Here is a 16,399-nt window from a genome sequence, read left to right as displayed (position 1 = left end):
TGCCCAAACAATAGGGCCTCCGTTTCTACCTCTTTTATGGCTAAGGTAGGGTTCGATGTTAAAATTGCTATGTCGTCTGCGTACGCTAAAGTCTTCACTATACTATTATTTACTTTTATAGGTGGTATATCCATATTAGATTCAAAACGCCGTAGTAGCGGCTCCAAGTATAACTCGAAAAGAAGAGGCGAGGAGGGGCACCCTTGCCTGGTCCCTCTAGCAATATTAACTGCAGCTGAAAGCCCTCCGTTAACTCTAATTCTAGCAGTGGGGGTAGGTAACATATAAAGCCTGTATAGCTTTTATAAACTTTTCCCCTATCCCACACCACTTCATCACATACCACAGATAATCCCAAGAGACCCTGTCAAACGCCTTCTCAGCGTCAAGAAAAAGCGCTGCAACAGGGTCTCCTAAGACATCTGCGGCATCAAGGGTAGTAACTACAGTCCTAACGTGTTGGGTTGTCCCTTTACCAGGTATAAACCCGTGCTGGGTGGTTGTTACCAATTGTTTAATATTTTTTGGCAGTCTTTTTGCCAGAATTTTCGAGTATATTTTTACATCTGAATTCATCGTTGTTATGGGTCTATAGGATCCTGGAGCTTCTGGTGGTTTTCCTTTTTTTAAAATGACGATAATATTAGATCCGACCCAAGATTCCGGAATAGATACCCCTACTTGTGCTTGCGACAATGTGTAAAACATATCTGCCAGCAACACGTCCTTAAATATTTGGTAAAATTCGATTGGTATTAGGTCTGGTCCTGCTGCTTTCCCTGCTGGTAGACTTGTGATGGCAGACTCTAGTTCTTCCAACTGGAAGGGGCCCTCCATTACCTCCCGATCCTCTTCGGGCAATACCGGGGGTGGAATATTCAGGAGATAATTTCCAATATTTACCGGGCTTACTATATCCTGCGGGGTATATAGATCTGAGTAATACCTTCTAAAAACTTCCCTTATTAAGTTAGAATCTATTACCACATTCCCCTGTCCAACCCTTATCTCTTTTATTGTTTCTGCTGCTGTTTTCTGCCTAGTTCTATTTGCTAAAACTTGCCCTATTTTCTCACTATATTCATATGTTCTTCAATTTTTCGTTAAATAGTTATCTGCCGCTTTTCTGGCCAATCCTTCAACAGCTTCAGCTTCAATGCTATGATTTTAAATAAATGTTCTTCCAACTGTAGCTTCCGTACAATAGCCCTACACAAGCTGTCTTCCTCTCTTAGTAACTCTTTTTCTGTTTGTTTTCTCTTATCCCTTTCCCTCTTCTGCCTTGCCAAAACAAAACTCATAGTTTCTCCCCTTACTCCAGCCTTAAAGGTGTCCCAGATCACCCATGGGGAAGCTGTCCCACTATTAACTTCCCAGAAGTATTGTATCCATGGAGCCATATGTTCTCTATATGTAGTATCTTTTAGTAAAGCTCTCTCGAATGACCATTGCGAAGGTACTCTTTGTATTTGAGCAATTTTAAGCGTGCAGATTAGCGGACTATGGTCCGATATAACCCGTGGTAGTTGTTCTATATATAACCCAGGAAATAGGGTAGTAGACATTAAGAAGTAGTCCAATCTGACCATTACTTTGTGTGGTGCAGAGTAGAAAGTACTCCCATCCAAATATGGATGTAGCTTTATCCATGGATCAATCAAGGCATTGTGAGACACCATAGCAGCTAGTGCTTTATATACCTTCTGCTTCCTTCCCCGATATGCCCCACCGTGCTGTGTAAAAGAACTCTCTGGATCGTGTATAATAAAATCCCCACAGCACACTATAGGCTCAGGCCATTGGGCTAGCTCAGTATCTAAAAATTGGAACAGATCTGGGTCATCTTCTGTGGATCCATAAACTGAGACAATAGTTATTGTCTGAACCCTAAATTTTATTTCCACTATCACCCATCTGCCCCATTTATCTTCCTTCTTTCTCCCAATAATCACATCCCTACCTTTTCCCAAGATTGCTACCCCTCTAGTCCTGGTACCCTATTTAGTGCTGGCCAGAACACTGAATCCTAATTGCTCCAAAAGATAAGTCTTACTCCCTTCTATATGTGTCTCTTGTAAACAAATTAGATCCAAACACAGGGTTTTTAAATATTCCGCCACTTTCATTCTCTTATTCATTTCGTTAACACCACAGACATTAATTGTTGCTATTTTGCACGCCATTGCAACAGTTGTTGAAAAATGTGCCTAGTAAGACCAGTTCTTTTTACGCTCATCAACCAATATATCGGTCTACCATTAATTCTAGACAAGTGACAATGTGTAAAAACATATATTGAAAAAAATCATTATTACTGTTTCCGACCCCCCTGAGCCCTCCCCCACCACCCCTTGACTCTCCCCTCTCCCCCCCTTACCCCATCCCACCCCTTTTTACAGGCAAATAGGTCATGGAACCTATGTGTGCCCGCATTAGGTTGCGCTAGTCGCATCCCTCTCTCGCTTAAACTTTCTATTTATGCTATACTGCACATTCACCCTTATAACCCTTTACCTGAGCACTACTAGCAGTGCTTAATATAATTCGCTTGTCACGCCAGTTCTAACCTTCCTTCTTTTTTTTCATCTCTTCCAAGAATAGCTGTGCTTTGATTTCAGATGTGAACATCCATGGTTTACCCCTCACGATCACCTTAAGCCTAGCGGGGAATAAGAGATATGCCTCCATACCAAGGGCCTGAAAAGGGGAAATCATCTGCCGTAACTTCCATCTCCTCTCTATAGTAGCATGGCAGAAATCAGGCCTGGCGAAGAAGGTTACGCCTTCAAATGTCCTCCTATTATCAGGTCTAGCCTTACTGATAATCTCTTCTCTGAGCAGAAAGTTCCCTACATTTATTAAGATAGCTCTTGGAAGGTTTCCCTGCCCCTCACTCCCTGCACCGCCCGAACCATGGGCTTTCTTCATTGTGAATGGGAATCTATGTGCTCTCTGTATCTCCCTATCCCACTGCCACTGGGATTCTGGGAAAGCCCCCTTCAATAGGTTAACCACAAATTGCCTGACGTCCTGCCCTTCTGTCCCTTCTGCCACACCCAGTAATCTAACATTATTCCTCCTCTGCCTGTTTTCAAAGTCCTCCATTTTCCAACACATATCCACCGCTAGCTTCTCGTGTTCTGTTTTGAATGTCTGCCAGCTTCCAACGTCATCTTCCAGTCTGCCAGTACGCTCCTCCACCTCTGTTACTCTGTCCACTATCCCATCGTAGAGCTTGTTAACTTTCCTCAAAGTGTTCTGAATTTTCTTTGTGGCCTGTCTTGCTCTTCGACTTTCAGCCCTGGCCTCCCCTTGCATTTGTTTAAGATAACTACTTTCAAAAGAATCCTGTTTGGGGGGTGGGAGACCCCCTGTGGCTCCATCAACGCAGGATGCCGCACTGGCCTTATTGTTATCATCCTCCTGGTACACCTGCGATGTTGCAGAAAAGTCCCATAACAGACGTTTCTCCGTACGTTCGGGAAACCCAAATGACTGACTCTTTAACTTCCCACGTTTTTTTCTCGCTGTAGATTCTTTCCCTGAAGTGGTATAATCTGTACCAGTTAGCTCCTCATCTTCCTCTTCAGAACTAATGTCAGTAGATACTGCAGACTCAGAGTCCTCATTCACTGAGTAGAATTCTGGTTCCACGGAGGCACTGTCCCCTCCTCCCATAGCTTGGATATTTATATTAACTGTAAGGTTGTCTTTCTCAGCAAGGCTGGCCCTGCTGCCCCAGGTACTGTCCCGTGGTTTTAATGCATTCATTTCTGCGTTCATTTCCTCCTCCACACTTAATAAGGCTCCGAGCATATCAGCTGTCGTATCCCCCCTTGATGTGACCACATTTGAACCCCCTTTGATATCCTCTTTGGCCACATTCAAAGCCTCACCTCTGTCCTGCACACAGCCAACAGCGTGAGCGTCAGGAGCCTCAGGAATGGTGTTTCCTGCAGTGTTCTCTGCCGGAGTCGATCGTTGCTTAGCAACCAGTAGCATAGCGTCTCCCTTGCTTGCAGCGTCTATTGCGTCCACGAGGATGTTACATGGAGACAGAGCCACTGTTTCGTTTGTATTCTTCCGTGGAGCGAAGTGCTCTGTGTTCTTCGCTTCGAGTACCTGCAACAAGGTAGGTTGTCTGAGGACTGGCTCCCGATACTTGCTACTGCTTTCTATTTTCGCGGGGTCAAACCCAGCTGGGTGACTTTCTACCGCTGCTTGCCCGCTCGTGTTTTTCATCAGTGTGCTTGGCTTCCCCCGCATCTCTCCTTTTTTCCCCCCACCTTTCTCAATCATAGGAGGGGGGAGAATCTTCCTTATTGCTCCGGCGCCTTTCCCAGCAGGGGTATCCAATTTCCCATACACAGTCGATCCTAGTTTTACTGCTTCTGAATTTTGCGCCTTCTTGCTTTTTTCCTTCCCCTTCTCCTCGGTCCGAGGGGGTAACTTCTGTGCCATTCTCCGACTGATAAATAGCTTTACAGCCTTGCCCTTGACCCAGGTCCAGGCCACTCCGATCCGGTGAATGCGTTTCTGAACGTACTTTTTTCCAGGAACCAGCTACACCACCAGCGCTACAACTCCATTAACGATCCATTAAGGGTAGGATTTGATCAGCACAGCGTCCATTTCGTAGTACATATCGTTGATGCGAGAGAGGGTTTAGCTGCGACCTCTCAGCACAACGCTGCAGCGGCCATCTTGCCGCCCCTGTTGTGTTTCACTATCTTCAAATGTTATTTTCCGCAGTTAGTAAAGGTAGCAAGAGATGAATGAGTTACAGAGAGAGAGAATGGTATTTGTAGCTCAAAAATGAAAGTCATTCTGTGGTTGGGGAAACAGCCCTTAGTGGCACTGGCGACCTTACAACGGCACTAATACAGCGGTGGAATCTCACTGCCAAATATGGAAGTATATTACTGGGCAGTGCACTTGCCGCCCATCAATGATTGGATACACGCCCCTGCTAGGCATCCCACTTACGCTCTGGAGAGGCACGGCATGGCGAAACGCACCTGCATTCATTATCTGTATGGGGGTAAGGGAGGAGACAGACTGCTTCCTGCCACCAGAGTTACTCTGAGGATCTGGGAATGGGCGTCAAGAGCCATCGGGTAGGCGCGAAAATCGACAAGACAGACTACAATATGGCGGTGCGCCTGGCTGAAGGAATTAGGTAAATTACGGGGTTTCCAGAGATGGGACGACATAGGTATCTCGGTCCTGGGAGACTTGATGAGGAAAGGGACGTTGAATTCATTCCATGCACTGAGGGTGGAGTATGGGCTACACCACACGCAATATTTCAAATATGCGCAGCTGCGTCACGCCTGGCAGGCAGAGAGGACATTGACGGGGACGCTCCCAGAGTATGCACCACTGGAGGGAAGACTGCTACAGGAACACTCCCCGGGTAGGGCATATAGAACCCTGATGAACAACATACCGGATGGTCTAGTAACCCTTAGAAGGAACTGGGAGCATGATGTAGGGGTAATGGATATAGTGGAATGGGATACAGTCCTGATGCACCTGAGGGAAGTTGTCTTAAAATCCGCCTGCGACTTATACAGTATAAAATCCTCCATAGGACCTATTATGATAGAGGGCGCCTGTATGCTATGGGAAGAGCTAGTGACCCGAGATGTGGCTGGGACAAGGGGGATTTTTATCACATAATCTGGTCCTGCCCTGAAATTCAGACTTACTGGGCGAGGTCCTGAGAGAGCTTGGGGGGTACTGGAGATTACCTTGCCGTTGGACCCCAAACTGGTTTTATTAGGTATGACCAATGATGTAGACTTGAACCGCCCACTGCTGATCATTTTAGTACCTGCTCTGGTGGTGGCTAAACGAGATGTGGCGAGGAGATGGGGGGTCGCAGCACTGCCACTGCTGGAGGAGTGGAGGAGAGGTATGGATTTGTATATGGCAGCTGAAAGGATTACATATAAGGCAAGGGTATGCCCTAAAAGGTTTGGTAGAATGTGGGGCAACTGGCGCAGGTATCACGGCCTGGATGGAGGTCTTTGAACTGGGGCAGATGAGGAGTCATCCTGTCCTAGACAGCAGGAGGCGCATGGGTGGGTATTATATCGAAGTGGATGGGGGCTTAGGGAGTGACTTGATCCAGTCATTTAGTTATGGGGAATTCTAAATTGTTGTTCCAGGTGGAAGGTAGAGGGTGGGGGGAGGACGGGTGGGGTTTGACGATCAATTGTGTCATGCTTGTTATGTTCTTGTACTATGAAAAGCAAATAAAAATATTTAAAAAAAAATGAAAGTCATTGACAAGCAAGTCTCTCTTGCAGTCTTCTGCATAGAGTACCTCTACCTGTACAGCATTACACTAGCAGAAAGGACCAAACCATTATTTAGCCAGACCTAAAAATGAAATGAGTATGTTACGCTGAAGAGACAATTAACTAATAACGTAACATACAATTGATTACTTAGGAGTTCTCTTTTCCTCTGGACCCACCTGGAAGCAGCAGAGACGCTTTGGTACGATGTCTCTGAGGAATCTCGGGGTTGGCAAGAAAATTATAGAAGTGCGGATCCAGGAGGAGGCTCGGAGCTTGGTGGAGTTCTTTGCGATGACGAAAGGTAAATGATTTCAGGCCCAGGGGCTACTTCTATGATATTAAACATCTGAGCCCCATATTAGGCTCATTCAGTTTCATCTGATATAATGTGAATTCATTTATTTATTTGCATGGTTTTCTATATTGCAAGACCGACCCAAAGGGTTGTCTAAGCGCTTTACGTAGAAAGGCTACCACTGTATACAAGCAGCTTGCAAAAGAACAGGAGGATACATGTGAACATTTTGTGTAGCTACATACAACATCAATTACCCACATTGATACATTACAACGGCAAGCTAAGGTACATAGCTATGAGGGTAGGTGGAGAATTTTTATTTAAAGAGTTTTATATAGCACTAGGCTAGACCCGGAAGTATCAGAGCGCTTTACATGAGAAACAACAATGTAACAGAAAAAGTTCAACAATAACACAATAAATCCTAGAAATTAGGCAATACAATTACACTGAAGGCAAGAACAAAAGAAAAGCAATAGCAAGCAGCATCATTTGCATTTCAATGTGGCCTCCATAATCAGACCAAGGTAGAGTGAACAAGGAGAGCAGAACAGGTATTAGCCTAGTTGAAATTCACGATGGAATAAGACACAAAATGGCAGTCCAAAGCTTCATGGTGGCATCTCCAACCTGAATCCTCACTGCCAGAAAGGAGTTGGTCATACCACTGGTAGGTCACCAAGATGCGATCTCCTCTCCCATGTCCTGGCTTCAGGTCTCGCTGGACCCTCACAACTTAACATTGCTTTACAGATGCATTCCCAGCATCCACGGACCTCTCAGCGCTGAATGTCATGTCCGTCACATAGTAGCTGGTGTAATGCATATCACTCAAAATAGGTGGGTCTTGGGAAGTTTCCTGAATTTGATTTCTTCTTTAAACATTCTCAAGGGTGAAGGCAGTGTGTTCCAGAGTTTTGATGCCAGGTAGGCAAAAGATCGCCCGCTGCTTCTGGTTTTCTCAATTTTGAGCACTGAGAGTGTAATGATCTCTTAGGGCCCGATTCACAGAACAAACTTAAGACAAAATCCTAAACTTACTACTTTTGGTATTCACAGAAGTTAGGATGTTGTCTTAAGTTTGTCTTAAGACAGACTTAGGACAGACTTAAGACAGACTTAAGACATAATCCTGACTTCTGTGAATACCAAAAGTAGTAATTTTAGGATTTTATCTCAAGTTAGTTCTGTGAGTGTTGTAGGGTGTTAGCAATGACTCTATTAGAGGAGAGCTTTTGTTATGAAGGGCCCCAATGGATAAGGCAGAGATTTTCATGTAATTCTCTTGGATATTGGCAGCGAGTGAAAGGCTGCAAGAGACGAGGAAACCAAATGATGCTTCGGAATCTTTAACTGAGTGCACACTGCAGCCTTCTGAACCACTTTTAGTCACTTGACCACATACCAAAGGCTTCCCAGTTAAACTGAGTTACCCTAGTCAAGACGAGACAGCATAAGACCCTGGACTGCAGTTCTTCGAGTGGCAAGAGGGAGCCAACTCAGAACCTACCTTAATGTTCTTTGTAAGCAAAAACAACAGGCTGCTAATTTTCCTACTAAAACCTCCATAGTGAGGTGGCTGTCAATCTGGCAAGACTTTTTATTTCTGTTTTATGAAGCAATAAATCACTTAAGCAGTCGGGGCACAGTAACTCAGTCCAAAGAGTAGGATTTTTACTGACCACCAGGACCTCAGTTTTGTTTTCATTGAGTTTCAAGTTACTGCTAGGCATACAGTTAGTGATTTCTCTTAGACAAACAGTAGATTGGGTAGAGAGTGCTGCTGTATCTCCTGTTAGGGAAATGAGTATTGAAGTATCATCAGAGGAAAATACCATTTAAAGTCCATGCCGCATTATAATAGCTGCCAATTTTCGAACATTGACGTTAAACAGAGTGGGGCTCAATGATGAACCTTGTGGCATTACATATTCCAGGGCCAGAGTATTTGAGCAGAATGATTCCTCGCAAACCTGAAGGCTTCTGTTTCTTAAAAATGAAGCTAGCCACTTAAGAGCTGTACCATTGATTCCTGCCTCTTCCAGTCCCTTAATAAGCATTAGGTGAGATGCCAGGTCAAACGTGGGATGGTGAGACAAACTATAGAGTTGTACATATCGACTTGTACAAATATCGAGCCAAAAATATTGTGACATGGAAATATCGTCAGGCAGAATATCATTGTCAAGAATATCATATTAAGGTAAGTAATATTGATTTTTAAAATATCGAGGTAATTATTATTGAGTACAATAATATAGTTGTTTATATCGATTTTCAATTGTTATTATGTATTTTGATATATATTTTAAATGTATATGATGCAAGTAATTATTTTTATTTTTAGTACTGTAGCGGCTTGTGGATTTATATGAGAACAGGGTGGGAAGTAATTTAGGGGCAGATTACGATGACGTGAGGCCGCCACTGACAGCCTGTCAGTAGCGGTCTCACCGCCATCGGTTGCATGTTTTACGCCCGCCACAAATGACATGCGGAAGAATGCTAGTCGGAAATCCCGACCAACTATTGTATTAAAAAACCTGCAGCTATGCTACCGTGTTATGTCTAGCAAAGTTAGGAGAAGTTCCTGACTGGGCAGAAGAAAAACAGTACATTAGGGGGCTCATTACGATGTCAGGCAAAAAGCATCCACCTGACACCATCTCAGATTCTGGACCGACTGACAAGCAGTCTGCAGATCCGACAGCGGATTATGATGCATCCCAACATTTTTCGGTTGGATTCCCATTGTTTCCTACAGGAGCTCATGTTAGGCCTGAGTACCGGCCATAACACAGGGTCTTAATTGGAAATGGGTGTGTGTGTATAAAACCCTGCATCCTGTTGCAGGCACCCACTCATGGTGCCTGCCACACAGTGCAGGGTTTTTACAGTGGGGTACGTTAGGTACCCCCTTGGCTACCAACGGTAGGCCTCGAGGGCTAGGGGGCTCTGCAAAAGGGCCCAATAGTCACTTTCCAAAAGAGTTTTCATGTCCGAAAAGATAAAAAAAGAAAAAAAGAAAAAAATATTTACCTCTGCTGTGTTGACTCGGGGCTGCCCTCCTCCTCCTCGCCGTGGTCTCTCCCGCAAACTCCTATGTCGGATGTATGTGTTGCGAGAACTGTGCATGTGTGCACATGCGCAGTCCTACCAAGACGTACGTCTGACATAGGGGTTTGCGGGAGAGAGCCCACAGAGAGGAGGAGGGCAGCCAAGCGGCGCCACATTAAAGGTAAGTGCCTTTTTCTTTTTTAATTTATTTTAAATAATTTTGTATTATGAGGAGTGAGGGTGGGGAGCATATGTTTGACAGGGAGGGCTAGCTAACTCCGCTCCGCTGCGGAGTCGAGTTTTGCCTAAACTCCACGTTCTCAGCAGGGAGTGGAGTAGGCAAAACTCCACACACTCTACTGCCGGAGCTGTATTCTCTGCCCGCCCTTAGTTACGGTGCTGTTCCGACCTACAGGAATACGCACGTTGGTTGGAACCGAGTCGGAATGATCGGCCAGTTCACATTCTGACATGAAACATTGTTCTCTGGCAGTCGGAAGGGCTCTGACGCGGTGGGGAAGATTCCAACTGTCAGGCAGAGGATTTCCGCCTGACGTAATGAGCCCTAATGTTGTTCAACCTTGTATATAATGTACAGACTAAATCCCAGGAAATGTCACTGAATAAAATATAATAATCATAGTGTGCTAAAATAATTTTATGTCACAAAAACGAATGCATTATGTGTGTCTGTGCAAAGCAAAGGCAGCCTAAAGCTGCTAACACATGTAACAAGGGAGAACCAAATTGGGCCCAGAAGGAGAAATACTAAAAGTGTACTATAACGCAAGTTATGTTTTTGTATTTCTGGTTGCAGGGAAAAGCCTGGATCCCTCTCCAGCGATCGTCCATTCTGTCACTAATGTGATCGCTGCTGTGATTTTTGGGCACCGCTTCTCCAGAGACGATAAAGAATTCCCTCAGCTCATCAAAGCAAATGATGTCATTGCTAGCAAACTAGTCAGCTCGTGGGGCAGGGTGAGTCTTAAAAAGACTTCATATTTAATTGAGTTGTTAACAGCGGTTAATTTGTAAAATAAAAAGTGCGGGGGCTCCCTTAGGAGGCAGCGCTAACAGGAGAAATAAGCTGGTGCAAACTGCCTCCTGACCAGAGCCCTGGCATTTATAATTCTGGAGAGGACTGGGCCTAACAGCTAGAGCTGCTGATTTCGTAGCTGGGAAACCGGGTTCGAGTCTTGGCGTGGCTCAAAATCCTGTGATTATGGGGGAAATTGCCTGCCTTCCAAATGAGTGGGTCCTTAATTGGTGCTATAAGCACTGGTGCTGAGGATTAGGTGCCGGTGCTGAGCACCTGAAAGCCCCTGCTCAAATTAAGCACTGGTTGTTAATCAAAGGAAGCAACCTGAGCACAGAAACTTGAATGTGTGACCTGAGACAGATTACAAGTTAGCTTTTAAAAGAAAGGCTGATAAACAAGATAATGTATGCTTTTTGTGACAGACAGTGAGAAGAAATTAGTCTGAAGAGTAATGCCCAAGTAGAGAGAAACTGATTGAGTGAGAGTCTGTAGAATGAGAAAGAAGTTAAGGGAGAAAGAGAACGAGAAAAGGAAGAGCAGAAGAAGAGGAAAGTAAAGCATAAATGAAAAATGGACAGAGCGAGTAAGATTTTATTTTTGCTGCCCTGTACTTTTGCACATTACATAATTTCTCACTTAGCAAGTCGATCTCAGAGCACGTTTAAAATTATAAACTACAGGAGCCTTCTGTCACTTGCTTTTGGCGCCCTACCTTTCCCACTGGAGAGTTGGAAGCTGCATCAGAGACAAATCTACTTCCACAGCAGCAAGATGCTTGGATGCCATCACGTGTAAAATATAGGATCAATGGACATTGAGCATGGCAATTTTAACTGTTTGTCCTGTCTCTTATGTGTATGTCTCTGTCCCTTTTTTTCAACAGGTGCATTGATCCTATATTTTACACGTGCTGGTATCCAAGCAAGGGCTACTTTAAATCTGTGAACCACCTGTAGTCCACAGCACCCCTATAGCATAGCGCAATCTCTCCTGGGACATAGTATGGTGTTAACAATATAGTTATACCGCCGTCCACTGTCCTCTCACCACAACTGGAGCACTGTGGATATACCTATGAGCATAGCAAATTTTAACTGTTTGTCCTGTCTCTTATGTGTATGTCTCTGTCCCTATTTTTCAACAGGTGCATATTCACTGACTGTGAGGTCTCCTAAATTGGGAGGACCTTAGGAAGAGTTCGCTCCTTCTCCATGCACTTTTTAACACGCGATTTTCACTTTCACGTCCCTAGGTTAGGGTGGGCCTTAGAGTGCTCATATCGCCAGGGTTTAGTACACATTTGTCTTGATGAATGCCTGGTAAATTCACACAGTTTCAAGGCAGAAACATGTTGACTGATTATTAACCCATTGGAAATAACCAAACAATTTTTTAGGACCATTTTCCCACACTATTTTATTCTGTCCAAGTGATCAAGCAATAAAATATATTTTTTGAGACACTGAAGAAATTTTTTAACTATCACTATCACCTCCTAATCACTCACTTCATGTCTATTTCACAAAACCCGCTCCACAGTAGATCTGGCGTCGAAGCACACTGGGGAGGCACTCGGCCTCTCCAGTGGGGCCCTATGATGAAGCATGTCACCAACCAGGGTGGTGAGTGAGGGCTTTCCATATTGACCCGAGAGGGGTCATATACTCATTGTTTTCCTGCTCCATTTGTACTTAAGTTGTCCACTGATAATCCAGAATACATCTGTATTGGAGATTGTGTCAAACAATAGGATTCAGGGAGTATAATATTTTTGTTGATTGTATGATCAGAAAAGGACACTCTGCTTAATCAATACAATATCTTTCACCCCAGATTTTTGATGTGTTCCCCTGGCTGATGCGGCATGTTCCAGGACCTCATCTGGATGCCTTCAAGAGCAATTCCTTCTTGGAAGAATTTATGAAGAAGGAAATCCAGAGTCACAAAGAGAATGGAGTGAATGAGGAGCCCCAGGACTTGTTGGATTTCTACCAAACTAAAATCTCAATAGTAAGTGTTTGCTTCTGGCATGTTGGCTGGTCTACTCAAGCTCCCAGGGGGTGCTTTGTACATAGAAAAAACACATGCAGTGATAAGAAAGAAAAGGTCAAACAGGAATCTTTCTACCTGATTGATTTCTCATGCAAAGGGGTATTCATCCTACAATAACTGAAGAATAAAGTGTGTGAATAAATAATAAAAAGTTCTGTGTTCACAATCTTTGAATAACCCCAGCTCTTTACTAACAAACACACTGAACTGAAAAGCCATGCCTTTTTAAGGTAATAAATCAGCACCTGGTCAATTCTTTGAATAACCCTTCTTCATCTTTAAAAAAGTGGGGGCCCGATCCTCAGCAAGCTTAGACCTTACTTCATTTCTTACAGGAACAAACAGAAAACACAGCCCAGGCAAGTCAACAAAACCCCATTGACAGAGATCCTTTCACAGCTTTCCAAAGGATGTGAAATGCGACAAATGTGGCAATTTACAGGACACAAAATGAATAAATACATCACACTTCACTAATTCTATTGTTCTTTCCTCCTTCACCTCTTTCAAATATGCTTCTAAGTAATTCCATTCCTCTAGTCAGAGGACGATACTGTTCTTCCCAATCCCTCCTAAATGTGGGATTATTGAAATTGCCCATCCCTCTAAATTCTGAAGTCTTTCTTCGCTTCCATTTCTCTGGAAAGAGGAATCAATTATTCTCACCCATAAATACTGCAGGCACAAGCCCTCATCCACATTAGTTGTGTCCCCATAACAGAGTTATAATTTAACCTTACCCCAAACTAGTTACCCAATGTTATCAATAACTAGGAGAAAATAAAATCTGCAATCTGTATAAAGTCATTCTGCAATGCCCCATATTAATTTATATCAATTCCATTTTATGACCAGGACTTTACATCATCACTCAGTTCCCCAAGTTATGATGTCTTCACAATAAGCTCTTTCAGTATTTCAGATTTGCTAAGTTTTCATGTTCATATCCCATTCAGGACTCCCAGGATGTCGCCTCTACATTTGATGAGCATAACATGGTCCGCCTTGCAGCTGATTTTTTTCTAGCTGGGACAGAGACCACCACCACTACCCTACGCTGGGCCCTACTTTACCTGGTTAATCAACCAAAAATTCAAGGTGAGGGCTGAGATGGGTACTACTGAAAGTATGTTTTGCCCTACCTGGTATGAATTCAGAACTCTAAGGAATGGGCGTGTTCAGTGGATTAGCAAATGTAATGAAAGAACTATATTTGAGGGTGCATGATATTCCTCTAAGAGAAGGATGTTTATTAATCAGTTTTGACACAATACATTTGGCCTGTCAAATCCACTCAAAAACAAGCGCCATTTACAGAATGTACTTTATGGCTTCCATCAATCCACCAAAATGCCATGGGAAGCAGAAGTGAGATCGCACAACCTTAATACATCGTTTATTCTTATTACAATTTGTGACATCACATTACCTTTGACCATGTTAACACAACAGGAAGAGATATGAAAGAAGTGATCTTCGACACTGGTTAAACTAGCAGTAAACAAAGTTAAAAGAAGTGTAAGATTAATACAACTCAGAAAAGTTATTGATAATAATAATTGTTAAAAAGTTGAACAATTATATTTTATTTCATAACAACATTTAGCCCAGGGTGCAGCCATTATAATTGTCGGATCATCCCACATCAGCCTAACAAACCAAAAGCTGATGCTTCATAAATTACTACAGAGACTTTTCTCTTCTTTCCTGGATGGTTGATACAAAGCAAATGTCACTATGGCCTGGCGGACCAACCAATTTAGGAATACTGTTGTTGTGTTCTGCTAGTTGGGTTGACTCTTTTATGTATTAAAAAAAACATTAACCACTGTGTGATTGAGTATTGAAAGATGGTGAGACCGCCACCGACAGTCTGAAAGTGGCGGTCTCACCGCCATCGTAAGCAGGTTTCAATGGACCATCGGACCATCCCTACAATGGTGCCAGTGCCTACCAGGCACACCAAAGGGAATATGATGTCTCTTTCCGCCTGCATTTTTCATGTAGGCAAAAAGGGAGTTTGGGAGGCTGTGGTGGGCCCCCTTCTCCCCTGGCCCTCCGATATGGGCACTGGTGGGCACCTATGGTGCCCCCCCACATATCCGTGCACCACCTAGTGCAGGTATATGTCAAGTGTCCCTAGTTTACATTGAGGCTGGTGCTGCAACCAGCAGCTCCTGCCGCAATGCAAAACATAGGCATTGCATCCATGGCATAGTACTACGCTACGCTAACAGAGCATACGTAGTTTATACAAATTAGCACAGTACAAAAACTGTGCTTAATCATGTAGCGTAGCAGCTAAATCAACACCATCCCATTTTACTTGTGAAAAAGCATATAACCAATTCACAAAAGTGAACTTTTTCAATGAAAACATTAGGCAATGAGAGAGCTGATGATTTTTGGGTCTCCCCTAACCTAGGGGGAGGACCAAGCAGATGCCTTGAACACAAGGAGCATAAACAAAAAGCCCTTCTTGTTGAACTTCGGTGGTGACCCCATCCTCTTAGGACCACCCCAAGCACTGTTATTGGCAAAAAAACAATCCCAAGGGCCCTGCAAAGCATTATGGGATGAGATTAGCAGTGGGCAGTGAATGTTATAGAATCCAATATCAAAATAATTCTACAAAGAGCTGCAGTTCAACTAGTCATTACTAGATGTCCATCACGAGTCAAATGCAAAAGCATTGAAATTATTCTTACATCAAGCTGCCTTTCCACTAGTTGTTTCTAGATGTCCCTCACGAGTCAAATGCAAAAGCATCGAAACCCTTTCATCAAGCATTTGCATTTGACTCGTGAGGAACATCTAGTAATGACTAGTTGAACTGCAGCTCTTTGTAGAATTATTTTGGGATTTTCTTTGCCAATAACTGTGCTTGGGGTGGTCCTAAGAGGATGGGACCACCACCGAATCGCTCAACAAGATGTGCTTCTTGTATTCAAGGCAACTGCTTGGTTCTCTATCTAAGTTAGGGAGGATCCCAAAATCATCACCTCTCTCACTGCTTGCTAATTTTTCAGTTTCACTTTTGTGAAAGTACTATATGCTCTTTAGCATATAAAGATAAAGATACTTATTTTATAATAACTGGAACTATGCAAGATGCCATTTGCAAATATTTCACAGTGCAGACAAGTACACAGTATCTGGCTGGGCATGTCTTCACCAATATAGAACTGACTGGGTCTATATTTATTTTCAACTATCCTCTGTCTCCTTGCTTGGGACCATTGTTGTTTTTGTATGAAAAGTACACAGTGCCATCAGCTACGCTACACAGTACTACGTGTACTACGTGTAGTTCAAAGTATACCACGCGCAGCTACTTGTAGTGCTACTACGCAAACTACGCCCAGGGTTACTTACGGGGCCATCAACACCATCTTGGGCGGTCTCGTTTCCGATACTACAAAGTACTATTTACAAACTGCACTTTTGTAGTATCATGGGCGTGTAACTTTCTCTTTTGTAATAACGCATATGTGTAACTTACACTTTTGTAGTAAATCACACTTGTAACTTGCACTTTTGTAGTAACTTGCAATTGTGTGATATGTCCAGCAGTAAACAGCCATTTAAACGAGTCTTTTACACTGCATACCATTGCAGTGCATGCGTTCAATGCATGCGATGTAA

General features: G+C 43.5%; 1 protein-coding gene across 1 annotated transcript in view; it reads left to right on the top strand.

Moving 5' to 3' along the window:
• Nucleotides 1-16,399, top strand: part of LOC147684134 (cytochrome P450 2J4-like) — a 72,394-nt gene that overhangs the window by 12,237 nt on the left and 43,758 nt on the right. Inside the window, exons 3-6 of the mRNA XM_086944521.1 lie at nucleotides 6,460-6,609; nucleotides 10,481-10,641; nucleotides 12,536-12,712; nucleotides 13,711-13,852. Coding sequence (XP_086800647.1) covers nucleotides 6,460-6,609; nucleotides 10,481-10,641; nucleotides 12,536-12,712; nucleotides 13,711-13,852 — 630 coding nt within the window. The remainder of the gene's footprint in view (nucleotides 1-6,459; nucleotides 6,610-10,480; nucleotides 10,642-12,535; nucleotides 12,713-13,710; nucleotides 13,853-16,399) is intronic.

Source organism: Lissotriton vulgaris, chromosome 11 (genome assembly GCF_964263255.1).
Source record: "Lissotriton vulgaris chromosome 11, aLisVul1.2, whole genome shotgun sequence".
In the NCBI taxonomy this organism is placed as follows: Eukaryota; Metazoa; Chordata; class Amphibia; order Caudata; family Salamandridae; genus Lissotriton; species Lissotriton vulgaris.
This window is presented reverse-complemented; position numbering and strand designations above follow the sequence as displayed.